At 41.0% G+C, this 17,165-nt stretch overlaps 1 protein-coding gene across 1 annotated transcript; it reads left to right on the top strand.

Moving 5' to 3' along the window:
* The first annotated feature begins 6,022 nt into the window (after positions 1-6,022).
* On the top strand, positions 6,023-6,516 carry LOC147482235 (uncharacterized). Its single transcript, XM_086579244.1, has 2 exons — positions 6,023-6,373; positions 6,439-6,516. The coding sequence occupies exons 1-2, from the start codon at positions 6,023-6,025 to the stop codon at positions 6,514-6,516; spliced, it is 429 nt and encodes a 142-aa protein (XP_086435370.1).
* The last annotated feature ends 10,649 nt before the right edge of the window (positions 6,517-17,165 follow it).

Raw genomic sequence — 17,165 nt, 5'->3', positions numbered from 1 at the left:
CCACTATATCTCATAGGATTGAGAGTAGAAATCTTTGATAAAATATAGACACATAATCTAGTTTTAGTTTACTTACGTTTTGAGTTTCATCGTTCATTTCGTAGGTAAACTATTCATTTTATCGATTATCACCATGATAATCTGCCAGGCCTCACGCCATTTATCATCTACCTTTTCTAACTTGTTAAGAGCTACTTGGTCTGATGGGTGTAAGGGGCAACCTTATGAGGTTGTATACACCCCGGCCAAATCATTGCACGTAAAGATCATACAATGCAATTGGTGGGCCGCATAATGTGAACCCCAACCCAATCCGTGAAATGGGTACAGAACTCAGGAAAGAAACATAGCATTATACGGCAAACCATGACAGGCATAAGAAGGAACGTATGCTTCAAACTATGGGCTCATGCTAAACTAGACACTAAGGTCTGGGGAAGGTCATACAACATATGTCCCTTAGCTAGAGCAAGAAAGACGCCATAAGTGGCACTATTAACAGAAGAAAAATATCATTCTCCTAAAATATTTAGCATAATAAATAACATAATAGTGCCTAAGTTACGGGACAAGCTACCAAGGGCTACGTTATATTGCCCTTGGTCCTCTACATGAAAAATCCTTGACCCATAGGTCTCATGGAAATACTCATAATTGTAGATGTACACATTATCAGACAAATAGCACAATGAGTCTTGGGCAATAGGCATAGAAAGTCCAATAACATAGGCTAACAAAAACTTGCTTAAATCCATTGTTTCATTATTAATTATGACAGAGAACACTTGTTTCCCATCTGGTCGATAAAAAACCTATAATTATCATAGAAATAAGCAGTAAGTGCAGGAGAATAAGATTGATAAACACTTACCAGTAGAGGCTGCCATCCTAACTGCACAATCATGTCGCTGAACAAGAACCCATATGTGTCACTCTCGAGCAATTCTTCAAAGGACTGCTCCAGTATGATTCGTGGAGATTTCATAGAAAACAAGCACACTACTGAACTCCTGGAAGTGACTGCAGAAAAACCCCAGAAAGAAAAACTGGATGTATGTTGAAGTAAGGGCGCGTGCACGCTTGGAATAGCCTATGTCAGAGGGCGTGCACGCTTGATCTGAGAAAAGAAAATTGTAGTGGTACTGGATTACAGTGCGCGCGCTATGGATTAGTGCAATATAGGGGTGTGCACACTGTGAGTAAGACTTATGATATGAACTTGAATGGTGCAGAGTAAAGTACATGGCGTGCCATGTATTTATATAACACAAGTTTCTTAAACAAAAGTCCCCAAGGTTCCCAAATTATTAAGGAAAGTGATGGAATAAGAAAGAGAATTCTAAAACCAAAATAGAAATAGACAAGAAGCAGACTCCAGAGTCAAACCTATATGTTTTTAAGCTAGAATCAAAATAGCAATCATAATGTTTCTAACCCTTGAGGTTGCACAAAATACTAGCTACCCCCTATTAACATGATGCTAATATAAACTATATTCACTAAGCATGGCAATACTTTTTCTAAAAAACATGTGGATACGGTAAAATACATTGCTACACAAATTATGCCACACCCAAACAGGTCAGAAGGATGGGATTCATGAAAAATGACAACATGAGTAGACAAAAATTAAACTAACTTGCAATTGAAATAAAAATACAACTTACATAATCCAATATTAACTACTTACTTAAGCTAACAACTAGAAATACTAAAACTACTAAACAGGGAAATTGTTCTTAAATACAATACTAAGGAACTAGCCATGAGAAGAGGAAGGGCCAGAGCCATCCGTCCTACGTCGATGACGCTCACGCCTTCCGAAGTCAATAGAGGATGATCCACCATGAGGTGGCAGACGTCGTAGAACTTCTTCCTAAATTTTTTGTTGTTGTTCCCATAAAATATCCATTGCTTCCCAATGCTCACTCTGAGAGATAGCTTCCATGTCAGCATGGAGATCCTGGTGATTATCACTGATCAACTGAATATTTTGTTGAAGACCAACTTGGTTACAGATAATGGTAGTTTGCCTAGTCTGGATGGCCTCACAGAGTTCACTGAGAGAACGTTGGCCTGTTCGAATCGTCTCATATTGAGTATGGAGAGATCGCAGGCCACGATGAATTAAAGAGAAATGGGCTACATCTGTAGTAGCCCTTTCCAAGGCTTCTGCATCTTCTTCCTCCTCTGATTCTATCTCAGCAGCCAAAACTTCAGGCACATTCCACAACTTCTGAATACACTCTCTATAAATACGTGCATTCTCATGCAACTTCAACTTAACCTTACTAGATTCTGGAACACATCTTCAATACAACATAATCTTTGTGATAAATGCGGGGAAAGGTGCGGTAAATTGACCAACTGCTATAATCTCATTTAATAAAAATTTAAGTATGCAAAACCCATACCTTTAGTTTTGAAGGGTCCAGAGAATGTGGGGACAACTCAAATTTATGTCACTGCCTTTCGTGGTGGCAATAACATTTCTTCAAACCCACTGAGCCACTGCCAGTTGATTCTTTCTCAGAGATGACTTACGAACACAATGCGACCCAGAATTATAACATCCTTCCAACACCGATTCTGTCATCAAAGTACTTATACCCCCAAGCTGACATTCCTGCATGGTGACTACAATGTCTTTTTCCTCAATGCTAGTAATCTCAGCCAACACTGTTGTAGTCAACTCCCGACGACTACCATTCACATCCATAACAATCTTACGATCACTAACCACCCTCTTCTTGTAAAAAGAGAGCACCAAATCAGGGTGATGAAAATCCTCAGTAGAATACCACAACCCTTCCCACTTCCTAATACGCATTTCGGTATCGAAGAAAGGTGCAAACTGTGCACTGGAACAAACTTGTTTTAGAAGAATTTTTGGGGTTTTAGGGGTCATGGAGACCTGGAATCGGGAATTGTGGTGATGGGTAAGGTGTGGGAGAGTGAAGAATAACTTGCTTGAAAACAGAATGGTAGGTGTGTGGAGGTAAGGGCGCGGGCGCGCTTAATATGGCTTGATCAAGAGGGCGTGCGCGATCGATGTTTTTTAGGATTAGGAGATGTTCTCGAGTAGAGGCGAGGAAGAAGAATTGGAAAAATGCGTGGTGTCTTTAAATAAGGAGTCATGTGCGTGGCACGTGACCTGGTAGGATTTAATTGTTTTGGGCCCAAGCCCAAAACAAATCCGTAATACCCATCCTGTCCTATGCCTCGTATAACTTAAAACTAAAATTTCCGATTCATTAACTGTCCGATTTTGCCGAATGAGCAATGAAAATGATCAACAGAGGAAATACAATCCAATGATCTATAAAAATTTCAAATCTAAAAGTGGTTGACACATAAGGAGATGGAAAACACCTCGGAACGCGTGAATGTCATAAGTTATGTGATCGAAAGAAATCTAAATTCATAGATTGTGTAAGAGGGATTTCCCGTCATGGAACAGATGACACGTATATGAGAAATAACCTAAGACTATAGATATCCATAATGAGATCATCGGATCAGTTCTGTGAATAAATGATCTTATGCTTAGCACGAGTGTTTAGTGGACATGTGCTAGGCACGTGGCTGACCGCCTCTAAATATGACAGTTTTCCAAGTCATTAGGAACTGATATAGACAGTTCTTGAACAGAAGGATACTGAAGATGGCGATATTTGATGATAAGGAAGGAATCGTGATGACATATCTTAGGAGTTACCTTTTAGATATAATCTTCCCATACACGATGGGACATTATGATCAACAAGGAAACTTACCTATCATAAGATATGGTCTAGATTCAGACTTCTATAAGAAGAGGAATCCTAATAGGAAGGCAGAGTCCAAAAATGAAAAGAAACTAACAAGCGGTGAGGACAATCCTAACCCTAGGACTCTCGTAGCTCTTCCTATATAAACCATAGGGATTCACTCTTAGGAACTACGCAAAATAGGGTTTGATTCTCCTAAATAAAAAAGGAGATACGTAGGCAACCACCAGGCGGTTCAAACCTGAACTCACAATCATCTCATCCCATCTCTACTCAGTCAAAGTTTCTGGATCACAAGGCACAGAGGAAGATCAGGGGATACTCGAAAACTCCCTTACAACTTTTGGCGCCGTCTGTGGGGACAAAAGCAGGTAAATATTTGTTCAAAAAACTGATTTAGTTTAAAAACTCTTACCATTGTGATGGTAGGAGAAAAAAAAAGCAAAGGGTGGCGCTACCCTGCGCAGTGTCGCCATGAGAGAAGAAGAGCACGAGATACCTGAAGGGGGGGGGGGAGAACATCGATCACCATGATGCGAATAACCCCCTCCAAAGACCTATGACCAGCTGCTCCCAGTGCAGGCCCCAGGAATAACGCTCAAGAGGAGCATCAAGATGGTGAGAATGCTATCTTCACCAACCCAGAGTCTGTTCAGGCAAGTCAGGCAGTACAGGCTCTGGAACAGCAAAGGAGCAATCTTGAATGAGAAGTACAACTGCTGAGGCATTTGTATCAATCTGACACAGGGAAGGAGCCACTCATCGATCTTGATGATGACGACCTTCTAGAAGGTGGTCATGCAAAGAACCCAAGGCGTGGGGGGCCAGCTCGACGTGAGACATCTGAGTCGGAATACAACAACTCAGATGAGGACTCGGATACAACATCCAAACTAGTGTCAACTGACCAAGATCGTGACATCGACCCTAGACACAAGAAAAAAGCTCAGACCAAGAAGCATTCCACCAAAGAAGCTGCATGGGAAACTGAGAAGAATGACCTGATATGTCAGATGCATCGGATGACAGGCAAGGGGAGAAAAATGCAAGACTCCCTTGTTTAATCCGCCATAATGGGGGCAGGCAGATCTCCTTTTGCATCTCGAATAATGAGAAAGCCTTACCCCCACGGCTACCGACAACCCAAGTTTAGTGTCTTCAATGGCAAGTCAGATCCGGTGGATCACGTATTTAGATATCGAGCAAATATGGGACAATATGAAAGGTATGACCACGTTATGTGTCAAGAGTTCATGGCTTCCCTGTCTGGATCTACTCTCCAGTGGTACCACAGGTTACCAGAGTAGCAGATTAGGTCCTCAGAAAAAATGTTTAGGACCTTCATAGACAGGTACTCATGCAACAAGCACCAACCAAAGCGGATCGACACATTGTTTAACATCAAGAAAAAGGATGGAGAAGCATTGAGGTCATACATGCAACGATTCATGGAAATTTCAATTCAGATTGAGTCTTGCGATGAACAGACTGCCATAATAGCTTTCAAACAAGGGTTCGATGAAAACAACGCCTTATTCGGATCCCTCTCTAGGAAACCACCTCGTGATTTAGAGGAACTCCTAGACAAGGTTGAGAATCATGTGGGGTGGGAGGAGGATGTCTTGAATAGACGTCAGGAAGCAAAAAAGGCTAGTCGGGCAGCTCCTGTGGCCCTTCGAGAAGGGAACACTTCCCCTCAAAAGCCAAAAAGAGACCGTAATCGAGGTCGCCAAAAGGCTGAATCCCCATCAAAGGGACGCATGCACAGAGGACAATACCAGAATGTCACCAGTAGCACAGATGGAAAACCACATAAGAAACCACGAGTGGAAGGAGCTGAAGAAGCTCTTCCCTCGCTGGACAGAAACTTTGCCCTTTTGAAAAAAATGCTAGATGAGGTCCTGGACTCGATCAAGAATCAGAGTTACCTCAAATGGCCAGCTCCGCTTAAGCCAGGCTCTTTGGGTACTAGAGACCAAAGGACCTACTGCAAGTTCTATAAGAGTAAGGGTCACAGCACCAGAGCTTACAAGACCCTGAAAAATGAACTACATGATCTGATTGAAAGGGGGTATTTGAAGCAGTTTGTAGCACACGAATAGGCAAATGCAGTACAGCCTGAGAAGATCAGTACGTCAATTCAGGATCCCCCAAGAACTGGACCTCTCAATGGTCGCCTCCAGCTAAATATGATTTCTGGAAAGGCTAGCAAATGAAGTAGGCAAGATACTGAAAAGGGCATGCAATATCAAATGTGCATTGCCAAGCAAATGATGGTCATGAACAGCGAACTGACTACAGGTGCACAGGTCAACTCGGTACCCCACAAAGATCTGCTTATCCTCTTCACTGAGGCCGACTGTTATAGCATCCAAAGCCCATATGAATATGCACTTGTTCTAACACTCCCTTTTGGAGATTATGATTTGCATCATATATTGGTTGATCTAGGCAGCTCATCAGATGTGTTATACTACGACGCATTCAAGAAGCTACAGATTCCTGATTTTGAGATGGTCGCTACCAACTCCAACCTATATGGATTCAGTGAGGACAAAGCTTTTACAATTGGGGTGATCCAACTACCCGTAGCTACTGGTCTGGTAACTCTCATCATAAACTTTGTTGTGGTAAAAACTAATACACCCTATCACATGATCTTGGGCAGGACTTGGCTGCACAGACTCCGAGTTGTTCCCAGCACCTATCACCAATGTTTGAAGTTCCCGCACAATGGGAAAATTGAGACAATGAGAGGGGATTAGGTGGCTGCCAAATCATGCTACACTATGACAACAAAGCAATCCCTATAACACCCTCATTTTATTAAATGTCCAAAATTAATTATTTTAAAAAATAATAATAATAATAATAATAATATAATATTGACTAAGTCTTAAGTTAAGTGGAGTGAATATGTATGTTTGACTTTTTGAAAAAAAAGAGGGAAAATAGTTGTATGGTTTGAAAATGATTTAATAGGAAAGTTTTTAAGTTTTAAAATAAGGTGTAGAGATTTTACTAATAAGAAAACATGGAGAGAATAATTTCATAATTTATGGGAGAAAATATGGAAAGTTTCTTAAAGTAAAATATGGCAGAATTCTTTAGAATGGGAGGGTTTATAAAAAATGGAGGATTTTTAAGAAAACTAATTTTTGCTTAGAATTAGACAAGTTAAAACAAAGAAGAACGGAGCCTGGATTGTGCATGGGAATTGATTTTCTTTCATTTTCTATATACTCTGTTTCGGCGATACGAAGGCGAGTAGATATTTTATGAATTTCTTTTATATAAAAATTCTCGTTATTGTCAATTTCACGATGCTGGAAAATGGTCTGTGCTCATACTGTGTTTTGATTCAGTTTTAGTACTGGTTTTAGTACTATATTCAATTTAGTGCTAACTGTGTTTATATCTTGTTTATAGATTGAAGAACCAACTCTATCTCCGGAAAACTTGTCCTGGTCCATTGAAACAAAATGAGTAATCAATGGATTAAAGGAGGGATGTTTGATTGATGTCGGGGGCTGTTGGAGCTTGGAAGGGCGTTAATGTCGGCCCAAAGAAATCGCCCAGTAGATTAGATTAGGTGAACTTTTGTTATTGTGGTTTTTGGTTGATACTTGAATGATGAGTGATGTCAGGGGATTAAGGATTTGATGGTTGGGTTGTTGTGTTGGAGAGTGGTGTGGTTGAAGCTTGGAACATACATTAATGGCGGTTGAGATCTAGATTTGGGAAATGATCTCGACAGTTGATAAAAGGGGGTGGTGTGTTAATTAAAGTTGTAGGGGTTTTGGTTGGGATTAATTTCAGTTAGGTTGGAGTGCCGGTGGGTGGAACTCGTGGTGGCTGATCCATTGGTGGAGGAGAGGCTGCTAGTGAGGTGAGGAAGATGACCTCTCTGTTGGGCCTTGGGCCGAAATTTCTGTTTTGTTTGGTTGGGCCGAAATCTTTTTTTGTTTGGGCCAGTTTCTATTTTTGGTTTGGCCCGTTTCTATTTTTATTTTGGTTGGGCTTTGGTTTTGGGGCTTTGCTTTGTTTAGTTAGATTAGGACCATGGGTTGAAGTGTTTTACATACGAGTTTGCATCAGGACCCGTTTAGATGAACACCGGTTTGGGACTATTGATTGTTGGGTTTGACCTGTTGATCGTTGACTGTTGATTGTATATTGTGTTATTTTTTTTTATATATTAAATTTTATAGACTAATCCAATAGTAGAATGCTGTGGAAGCTTGTATACATTTGGTTGTCATTATCTAAGAAAGTTTTTACGTTGATATTGTGCAATTTTTGACACGAGACGAGATAGAAATTTTAGGAGACATAATATTCCTAAAACGCTATAAAAATGTTATGCGGTACCTTTGGAGCAATCGTGACGTTATGTGATATGTTGAAATTGTTGTTCTGTTAAATGATATCATATGTTAGGATATCTATTAAATGCAATATCTTTGAGAAATAAATATAAAGGCTCCATCATTATATCTGTGAGATGCTACTATGAGGTAATATAATATTTGTGGATATTTCCCACGGGATTGTGGCTTAGTGCAATAATTTATTTGGCACGTGAAAGAATGAAAGTCGTTATGAGATATATTGAGATATTTTTAAATATTGTGGCTTAGTGCAATAATGTATTTGGCATGCACGTGATAAAGGGAAATGGTTATGAGATATAAATGTATGACATTTGAATAAATTATGTAACGAAAATCCTATAACCTAGCTACCACAACTGATGTGATTAGCCCCTGTGTAGGGCGTGTGTAATTTGATTGGCCCTTCTGGCGTTTCAATGAATCTGAATGGCGCTTATGACATAGCCAAATAGTGGCTTGATTATCTTGTTCGCAAAATTAGAACGAGACGCGCGATATTTTATGCCGAATAGTGGCAGTACCCGCGTAATGACGTTCGTGTGGGGGTTACTTGATATGCGATATCCCGCTTAGGATAATTATGCATGAAGTGGTTCATTATGTGAGGGGAGGCATGTGGATGTACATGTTCGACGTTGGGAAGCGATTATGGTAGCCAGGGAAACTAGGTAAGACATAGAGACGATGTGATTCAAGAGACACTTGAAGAAACTCTAAACAATAATTGTGATGATATATCAAAGGGTACGTTAAATCTATAATAAATGATTTATTTTAATTTAGGTTGCATTCACAATGGTTTTACAGAAGGGTGGGTTGAATTAATTATTTATGCAGGTGTGACCCACTCTGTGATTAGGCTTACACCAGTGTAAATATAGAGTAAGTTTTAGTTTTGTTACTTTATTATTAGATGTAGTTGATCTAGTACGATTTGAAGTTAAGGCGTCTCAGTGGAGAAACTACCTACCTTAATTATTGTAATTAAGAATGTGGTATTAGTCGTGGGAAGTTAAGGCTCCTCGGTGGAGGAATATATATATATATAAGTATATTTTGTATTTTAGGGTTACTTATACCAGCATTGTTTATAATGCTGACCCAATTTGCATGTTTGTTTATCGGGTGTGTTCATAAAATGGACCCAGTTGATAAGTCTTAACAAGATTAGTGTTGAAGAAGGTTGGTTGATGCTTGTGGTTTGTGCTAGCGTCTCATTCACAGGATATGTTTTGTTTTCCCTTGAGGTGCAATAGATTTTAATTGAGGCAATGTTTTTTTTTTGTATTTTCAGTTGTAATTATAATTAAAGAGTTATTGAAAAAAAATTTGTAACTTAATCATATTTGTGAATTTTTGTAATGAAGAGGACTTTTGTTTATTTAAAAATTTTATTGGTTCCAAATTATGGGAATAATTAAACAGGTTATGGGTTTTTTGAAGTTGAGAGTGCATCACACCTCGAAAATCGAAGAGTCGGGAACAAATATTATTTTTCCGATTTCGTCAAAATTCAGGGTGTGACAGTCCCCACTCCCTTTTGAACCAATAGAGGTGGGGCAACCAGCCAAATAGTAATTACAGTTGGACCCCCCTCTCCCGGATCTAGTCCCAAGAGAGAGGGAGGGTCCCCCCTCACTAGAGCCGTTAGAGGAAGTGGAAATTATGGGTGGCAGCTCGCCAAAAACCACTTTCATCGGCACCTTGTTGAGTTCTGAAGAGCGTCAGGCTCTAATACATTTCCTTCGAGAACACACAGACGTGTTTCCTTCGGCACCTCCATGTGGCATGCCACCGGCTCAATGTCCGCAGTGATGCAGTAGTAGTCAAGTAGAAACCGAGAAGAATAGGTGTTGATAAGTCCAAAGCAGTAAAAGCCGAAATGGAAAAACTAAAGGCAGCTAATTTTGCCAAGGAAATCAATTTCCCCACCTAGATCTCTAATATTGTCCCAGTACGAAAGAATAATGGGTCATGGAGAATATGTATCGACTTCACAGATCTAAACCGCGTATGTCCAAAAGATAGTTACCCTCTACCGCGGATTGACAAATTGGTAGATGAGACGGCTAGCCATGAACTGTTATCTGTCACAATGGGTCATCTGGCTACAACCAGATCCCATTGCATGAGGAAGACCACAAGCACACAAGTTTCACAACCGAGGATGGCCTGTACTGTTATCAGGTCATGCCATTCGGACTGAAAAGTACAGGGGCCACGTACCAACGCTTGGTGAACAAAATGTTTGAAAGATTGATAGGAGACATTGTGGAGGTGTATGTAGATGATCTCTTGATCAAGAGTCTGAAACGGGGAGATCATCTTTCCCACTTGGAATGTGCATTTGACGTTCTCCGAGAGTATCGCATGAAACTCAACCATGCAAAATGTGATTTTGCTATATCATCAGGGAAGTTTTTAGGGTATCTAGTTACTAAGCGAGGAATCGAGGCAAACCCAGATCAGATCCGGGAACTCATAGAAATGCCTTCACCTAAGAATATGAAAGAGGTTCAAAAAGTCACAGGCAGGTTAGCAGCTTTGAACAGGTTCATCTCCAAGAGTTCAAACAAGTGCAAACCTCTATTTTAGTTACTTAGAAAAAATATCTCCTTTGCATGGATGGAAGAATGCCAAAAAGCATTCAATCAGCTTAAAACATACCTGGGGGCACCACCAATCCTTTCCAAACTAATTGAGAGAGAAGTTTTGGGTCTTTCTCTCTGTTCGTCTGACTATGGTATCAGTTCTGTACTGATACGTGTGGATGAAAAGAAGGTTGAAAAATCTGTCTATTTCTTGAACCGAACGCTCCTACTAGTAGAAACAAGATATCCTAAACTCGAAAGAGTTACTTTATCCCTTGTTTTTGCAGCAGAGAAGTTACGACCGTACTTCCAGTCCCACACTATCAGTGTAATTACATAATACTAGTTACGATCAGTTCTTGAAAGGCTGAACAGGTCAGGGAGGTTAGCTAAGTGGTCTGTGCAACTGTCAGAATATGATATTATCTATGTTCCACGAATCTCAGAGAAGAGTCAGACACTAGCAGAATTCTTGAGAGATTTTCCAATGACATACACTGGGTACGACTCAACAACCCCCAGTTCAGATGAGGGCATATTGCCTGAACCTCCAAACGCCTATCCAGACCCATGGGAGTCAAGCTTCGGATGGCAACTGTTTGTGGATGGGTCTTCAAATGACAGAGGTGTAGGAGTGGGAGTTGTGTTAGTTACTCCTAACAACATGCGACTGGAGAAATCTATCCGGTTGGGTTATAACACCATTAATAATGAGGCAGAATATGATGCGACACTTGCTGGCCTCACAATAGCTCTCGACCTGAGCCTAACACACCTTACAGTTTTTAGTGACTCACAGCTGGTTGTGTTTCAAGTTGATGGAGGATATGAGGCCAGAGACGAACGAATGGCCAAATACCTGGAACTGGTAAGGGTCTCCAAGGCAAGTTTTAGAATATTCAGTTCTATCAGCTGTCTCGATCAAAAAATTGACAAGAAGATGCTTTGACATATGTTGCCTCGATGTTAGGCAACAACAAGTCTCGTTCTATCCCGATAGAGTTCTAAGAGAAATCAAGCATCCAAGCACTCACAGTTATAATAGTTTGTGTTATTCCAGCCATCATTTCAAATTAGATAGATCCATACAAGTCCTACCTTAAAGATGGTACACTCCCTGAGGATAAGAATGTAGCAAGGCGTCTGCTTGCAAAGATACAAAGATACACCCTCATTGAAGATGATCTGTACAAGAAGTCCTTTCTGGGACCTCATCTCAGATGTCTCTCCCTAGACCTCGCTGAACAGGTTATGCGAGAGGTTCGCTAAGGAATTTGTGGCAACCACGCTGGGGGCAGAACACTAGCTCTCAAGATCCTAAGGCAAGGATACTTTTGCCCTTACATCCAAAAGGATGCACAAATTTTTGCCCGCAAATGTAAAAATTGTCAACGATATGCTCCGCTTATTCATGCTCTAGCAACAGAACTGCACCTATTGACCAGTCCATGGCCATTTGCATAGTGGGGAACTGACATTGTAGGACCTCTACCACCAGCTCCCGGCAATGTCAGATTCTTACTGGTCACAACGGATTACTTCACCAAGTGGATGGAAGCAATTCCCCTGGTCCTCATTCGAGAACAGGATGTTAGAAAGTTCATTTGGAACAACATTGTCTGCAGGTTTGGCATACCCAAAGTTATCATCTCGGATAATGGGCAACAGTTCACTGGGGGATTGGTTGCTGAACTTTGTGAAGAGTTTCACATTATCCATATGTTTTCAACTCCAAGATATCCGCAAGGCAACGGCCAAGCTGAAGCCTCTAATAAGGTTATTTTGGATAACATGAAGCGTAAACTAGATGACGCCAAAAGTTTATGGGTTGAGGAACTACCTAAGGTCCTATGGGCATTCCGAACTACACCCAGACGGTCAACTGGTGAATCCTGATTTTCACTGACCTACGAAACTGAAGATGTTATACCTCCTGAACTGGTAGCTCCCACTAAAAAATCTGACATTGTGCACACCCTAGACAATGAGGAATTGTTATGCAGAGAGATGGATCTCTTAGATGAAAAAAGAGAAGGTGTTGCACTACGCTTATCTGCCAATCAGCAAATTCTGAAAAGATCATACGACAAGAGAGTCCGGATTCGATCTTTCAAATCTGGGGATCTGGTTCTGCGTGAGATCCCAGAGCCCAACGGCAAGCTTGGGCCCAACTGGGAAGGACCATACATCATCGACAAGGTTGGTCAAACTGGTTTTTACTACCTACGCATTGTTAAAGGAGACGTTCTTGTCAAACCATGGAACACACAGCACCTTTGCAAGTACTATCAGTAAATTGTTATTCTATACTTCTTTATGCATTGTTTACTCCTTTCCATGTCATCAATAAAGTTCTCCATATTGCAATCGAATTTCTTCCTTGCATCAGTTCTTTATTTATGATCCACACTGGACTAAGCCTTCAGGGAATTATCTTCTCACTATATGTTTAAGAATATTGTATGCCAATTTGCTTTAGAACCAGTGATACTGAGTATGGAAAAGTTGAACTGTATGCCAGTTCCTTTCACATCCCCACGCAGCTGGAACTGTACACCAGTTCTTTCAAACTGCGATTATCCTCGATGGGTTAAGCCTTTAGGGAATAGGACCACACTAAATGTTCAGTAAACTGTATGCCAGTTTGACTTGGAACAAGAGATAGTGTTCTTGAGAGCCTGAACTGTATGCCAGTTCCTAGATCTCTTAATACATCCAACATAGGGGTTGCTCGGAAGATCTGGGTTGGATTCAGATCCTAGCACGCAATCATTGGCCTGGAAATATATCAGCATGATGGCGCTGAGGAAGAGTCCCCCACTGCTGTTCGAACGATAACCTATTCATTTTTTAAATAAATAGGACCTGTCGTTATGAAACACAATGTCGTGCTCATGGCACCAAGTTACTTTCGCAAAGACATATGTCTCTATTGTGATCGAACTCTTAATTACAGTTAACTTGAATGACTTCCATGATATCCTGATCAGATTCTAGTTATGCCTCATTTTAATCTGTTTAGCCTACTAGGGTCACCTATTGTTGTTCCAAATGAACTTTGGGGGCATCAAGGGTAGAGTATGCATAGTAACATATGTCATATAATATAAAATGCTATAAATGTATGCATAAACTAGAAGAGTTGCAGAGTCCAGTAAATAAGTAGCATGCATGCATAAACTAGAAGAGTTCCAGAGCTCAATAAGTAAAATATTATGTGGGCTACATAGCTCAATATTACAAACCCATAGAATAATTGTTTAAAAATAATTGTTTTTGTGAATCATCAAATGAAATGCTTATGAAGCAGGGGTAGAATCAAACTTTGGTTCACCATTAGTGCTTGCTACTGCACCATCGTCAAGAACTCTTGTTTCACTTTCAATAACAGATTGTGTGGTTAGATTAGCTAGAATGGTTGAAGGCTGAACAGAACACTGACCTGAAGTTGGAACTTGCAAAAAAGGAAGCTGAACGGGAGGCATGTCATCATCGGTGTCTTCTTCAGAAAATGAGGATGCATCAGGCATAAGTTCTTCTTGGATAGCTAAGATACTAGTGTCTAGATCAGGAAACAAGATGAAAGGGTTGGTCACTCGCCCCTGAGCATCCAACTGAGAGACATATCCAGTAGCCTCAATAGCCTCCTCAAACTTAACTTGTCTGGTAGTATCGAAGGACTCTTAAGAAACATCAAGCACCCTCAGAGCAAAGGGAATGACATTTTCAGCTGATCTCTTCTTCATCTCCTTCACCACTTGAGAATAGAACTCAGAGGTTTCCGCCAAAAGGTCACCAAATTTCTTATCAGAGCGAAGACATTTCTCTTTTAAAGCCCTCTCATAGCCTGACATGACCTCATTTGCATAGGTAATGGCTTGGCCAAGGGTCCTCATCTTGGTGTTCTTATGGTGAAGTTCCCCTTGGACCTGGTCATGTTTTGCTTGCAGGGTGGTAAAAACGGCGCGCAGTTTCAAGAACTTCACTTTCCAAGTAGCAGCGTCAGCAGCTCCTTTCTGGGCTTTTTCTAAAGAGCTCCGGAGGTTGGAGATCATATATCTCATGTTCTTAAAACCAGTATCAGACTTCTTCTCTTTGGCCAAGAGCTGGTCAACTTGGATCTGCAACTCTTTAACTCTTTTCTCAGCAGCCTCTTTCGCCCAGATCAGCTCACCAGTAGCCATGTCATCAGTGGTTGTACCGGCTGAGGCTGCAAAAATGGGCTCTTTCATGGATAAAAAGTTATTCACTAACTGGAAAAGGATACAGAGTGTGTAACTGAAACAATGAGAGAAACAGAACATTGAACAGAGAGGGAAAGGTTTACCTTGGCAAGATGAACAACAGATCAGTGAAAGGACAAGTCTAGGCTTCCAAACATGCTGGCTCCAGCCTTGTCAACAGGAAGTCGCGCAGCTTCTAGAACTCTAAGCGCGATATCAACATCATTAATAGAATGCTTGTTGGTAACAGGTAGTTCATCAGTTTGTCTCCAACGCCTTATCTCCACGATCATCTCCCTTTCAGGGGAATCTAGAGATCTTGGTGAAAAGGGAATGTCATCACTCACCCCCCTCCTATCACTGAATTGAGGAGGAGGGAGAGCAACAGTTACAACAATTGTTTCAGTAATGCTCTTCCCCTTGTGATTATCAAGGAGGGAAGGGTCAACAGTCAGAAAGACACTGTCACCAGTTTGTCCAAATGTTGTGGGAGGATCTAGAACTGGTAGGGGTATAGCTACTTTCTCAAAATCAAAATGAGGAATAGTCACAGAAACCTTAAAAAGTGCTTCTTCATTAACAAAGAGAGGGTGAAACTTCATTTTCTTACTAGACAAGGCAACATCAAAAGCAGAAGCAGGAGCAGTTCTCTTCAGTTTATGACGGTTGGATGCACGCACTTCCCTTTGGAAATTACTAGCTGCCAGCAGTTCATAAGGCAGTTCAGGGCCTCTCCCGCCAGTGATCACACAATCATCACTGACAGCAGGCTCTTGAACTGGGCTCGACGCTGTAGCATCACTAGAGGCGGCCACAGAGCTCTTCTCTTTGCGGTTTCCTCTTCTTCTAGTACTCAAAGAGGATTCATCCTGAACTGGAGGAGGAAGAAGTCTAGCATCCTGATCCATAGGAGGAGGAAGTGTTGTGCGCCCAGAATTCACAGTATTTATCCCAAAAGGGGAAAAGCCAGGGGCAAGTTACAGTAATTTTTCAGTAGACATGTTGAAATATTCAAAAAGACGGGTGGGATCAGGAACTATCACCCAAGCAGCATTAGTTGCAGTTAGTTGATTCCAGGGGGAAGAGTCATCTAAGGAATAATAACAAAGAAATTCATGTGAAATACTCTTATATAAAATTATAAAGTTCCTAAGTAAGTAGACTTACTAGTTGGAGCATGGGTGTGTTTTCTGGGAACAGAAATTCCTATTGGCTCACCATCAGCATCAGAAGGACGAACGTCCCACACATCACCCAACACACGAAAGTGGTGATCAACCCAACCTTCGTCACTCTGCTTCCCCTAAAAAAAGACGATCGAAGAGTTCTTGTCTCTGGTCATAAGATAATAGTATGATTGGTGTCGAATACGCCGGACCTCATAAAAGTAACCAAACACCCAACAGTTCAAAGAAAATCCATGTCTCTTGGCAAGAAGGGCATAATACATGATAGTTTTGTAGAACAAGGGTGCTACCTGACCAAGAGCAAGATTGAAGTGAATCAGACACTCTCTTAGTAATGGGTGGAGGGGAAGAGTGAGTCCAGCCCTAAGCTAACCAATGGTGATGAGCGCCACTTTCTTATAGGCTAACTCATCAGATAACCTCCCCCACTCCAGGTTGATATCCTCAGGGATGTGAAATTTCTCTCGGATCAGTTCCAAGGAGGAAATATCTCCAAAGTTTACAAGTGACTAGTTGGGATTCATGATCGGAGAAGAGAGAAAATTTCAAGTATTAGTTAAACCCTAATGGGAGATCAAAAGGTTCAGTATGCAGAAAAAAGTAGCAGAAGAAATAATGAGAGTGCTCTCACCAAATCTTTTATATACAGATAAGATGGACGGTTATGATTAGCCCAAGCATTGTGTTTTTTCAGGATGGAACTGCCATCATTACTTTTTTTGGGAAACGATGTGTCTGTTCGAGCCATCTTTTTAGAGCTTTAATTAGTTGGATATGTTAGTAGTTCCAGTAATAGTTTTGGGAAAAGATTCTCGCGCCAAAAGCAGTGACGCTTCAAGCGCCCATGTGCTAGATGGCACGATAGGGGGCATCTCTAAGGGGGATTTCACATCCTTGAAGCTCATGTAAGAGAATACCTTATCTAAGGGGGATTTCCCATCATTGAACAGATGACACTTGTATGGGAAATAACCTAAGACTATAGATATCGAGAATAAGA

Source organism: Coptis chinensis, chromosome 8 (assembly GCF_015680905.1).
Source record: "Coptis chinensis isolate HL-2020 chromosome 8, ASM1568090v1, whole genome shotgun sequence".
NCBI classification, from domain to species: Eukaryota; Viridiplantae; Streptophyta; class Magnoliopsida; order Ranunculales; family Ranunculaceae; genus Coptis; species Coptis chinensis.
This window is presented reverse-complemented; position numbering and strand designations above follow the sequence as displayed.

Bases quoted from the DNA above. Each gene is read 5' to 3' on its own strand.
- LOC147482235 (XM_086579244.1), top strand. From the start codon at position 6,023: ATGTGCATTGCCAAGCAAATGATGGTCATGAACAGCGAACTGACTACA. The intron at 6,374-6,438 runs GTAACTCTCATC...GATCTTGGGCAG, and splicing joins TACCCGTAGCTACTGGTCTG to GACTTGGCTGCACAGACTCC.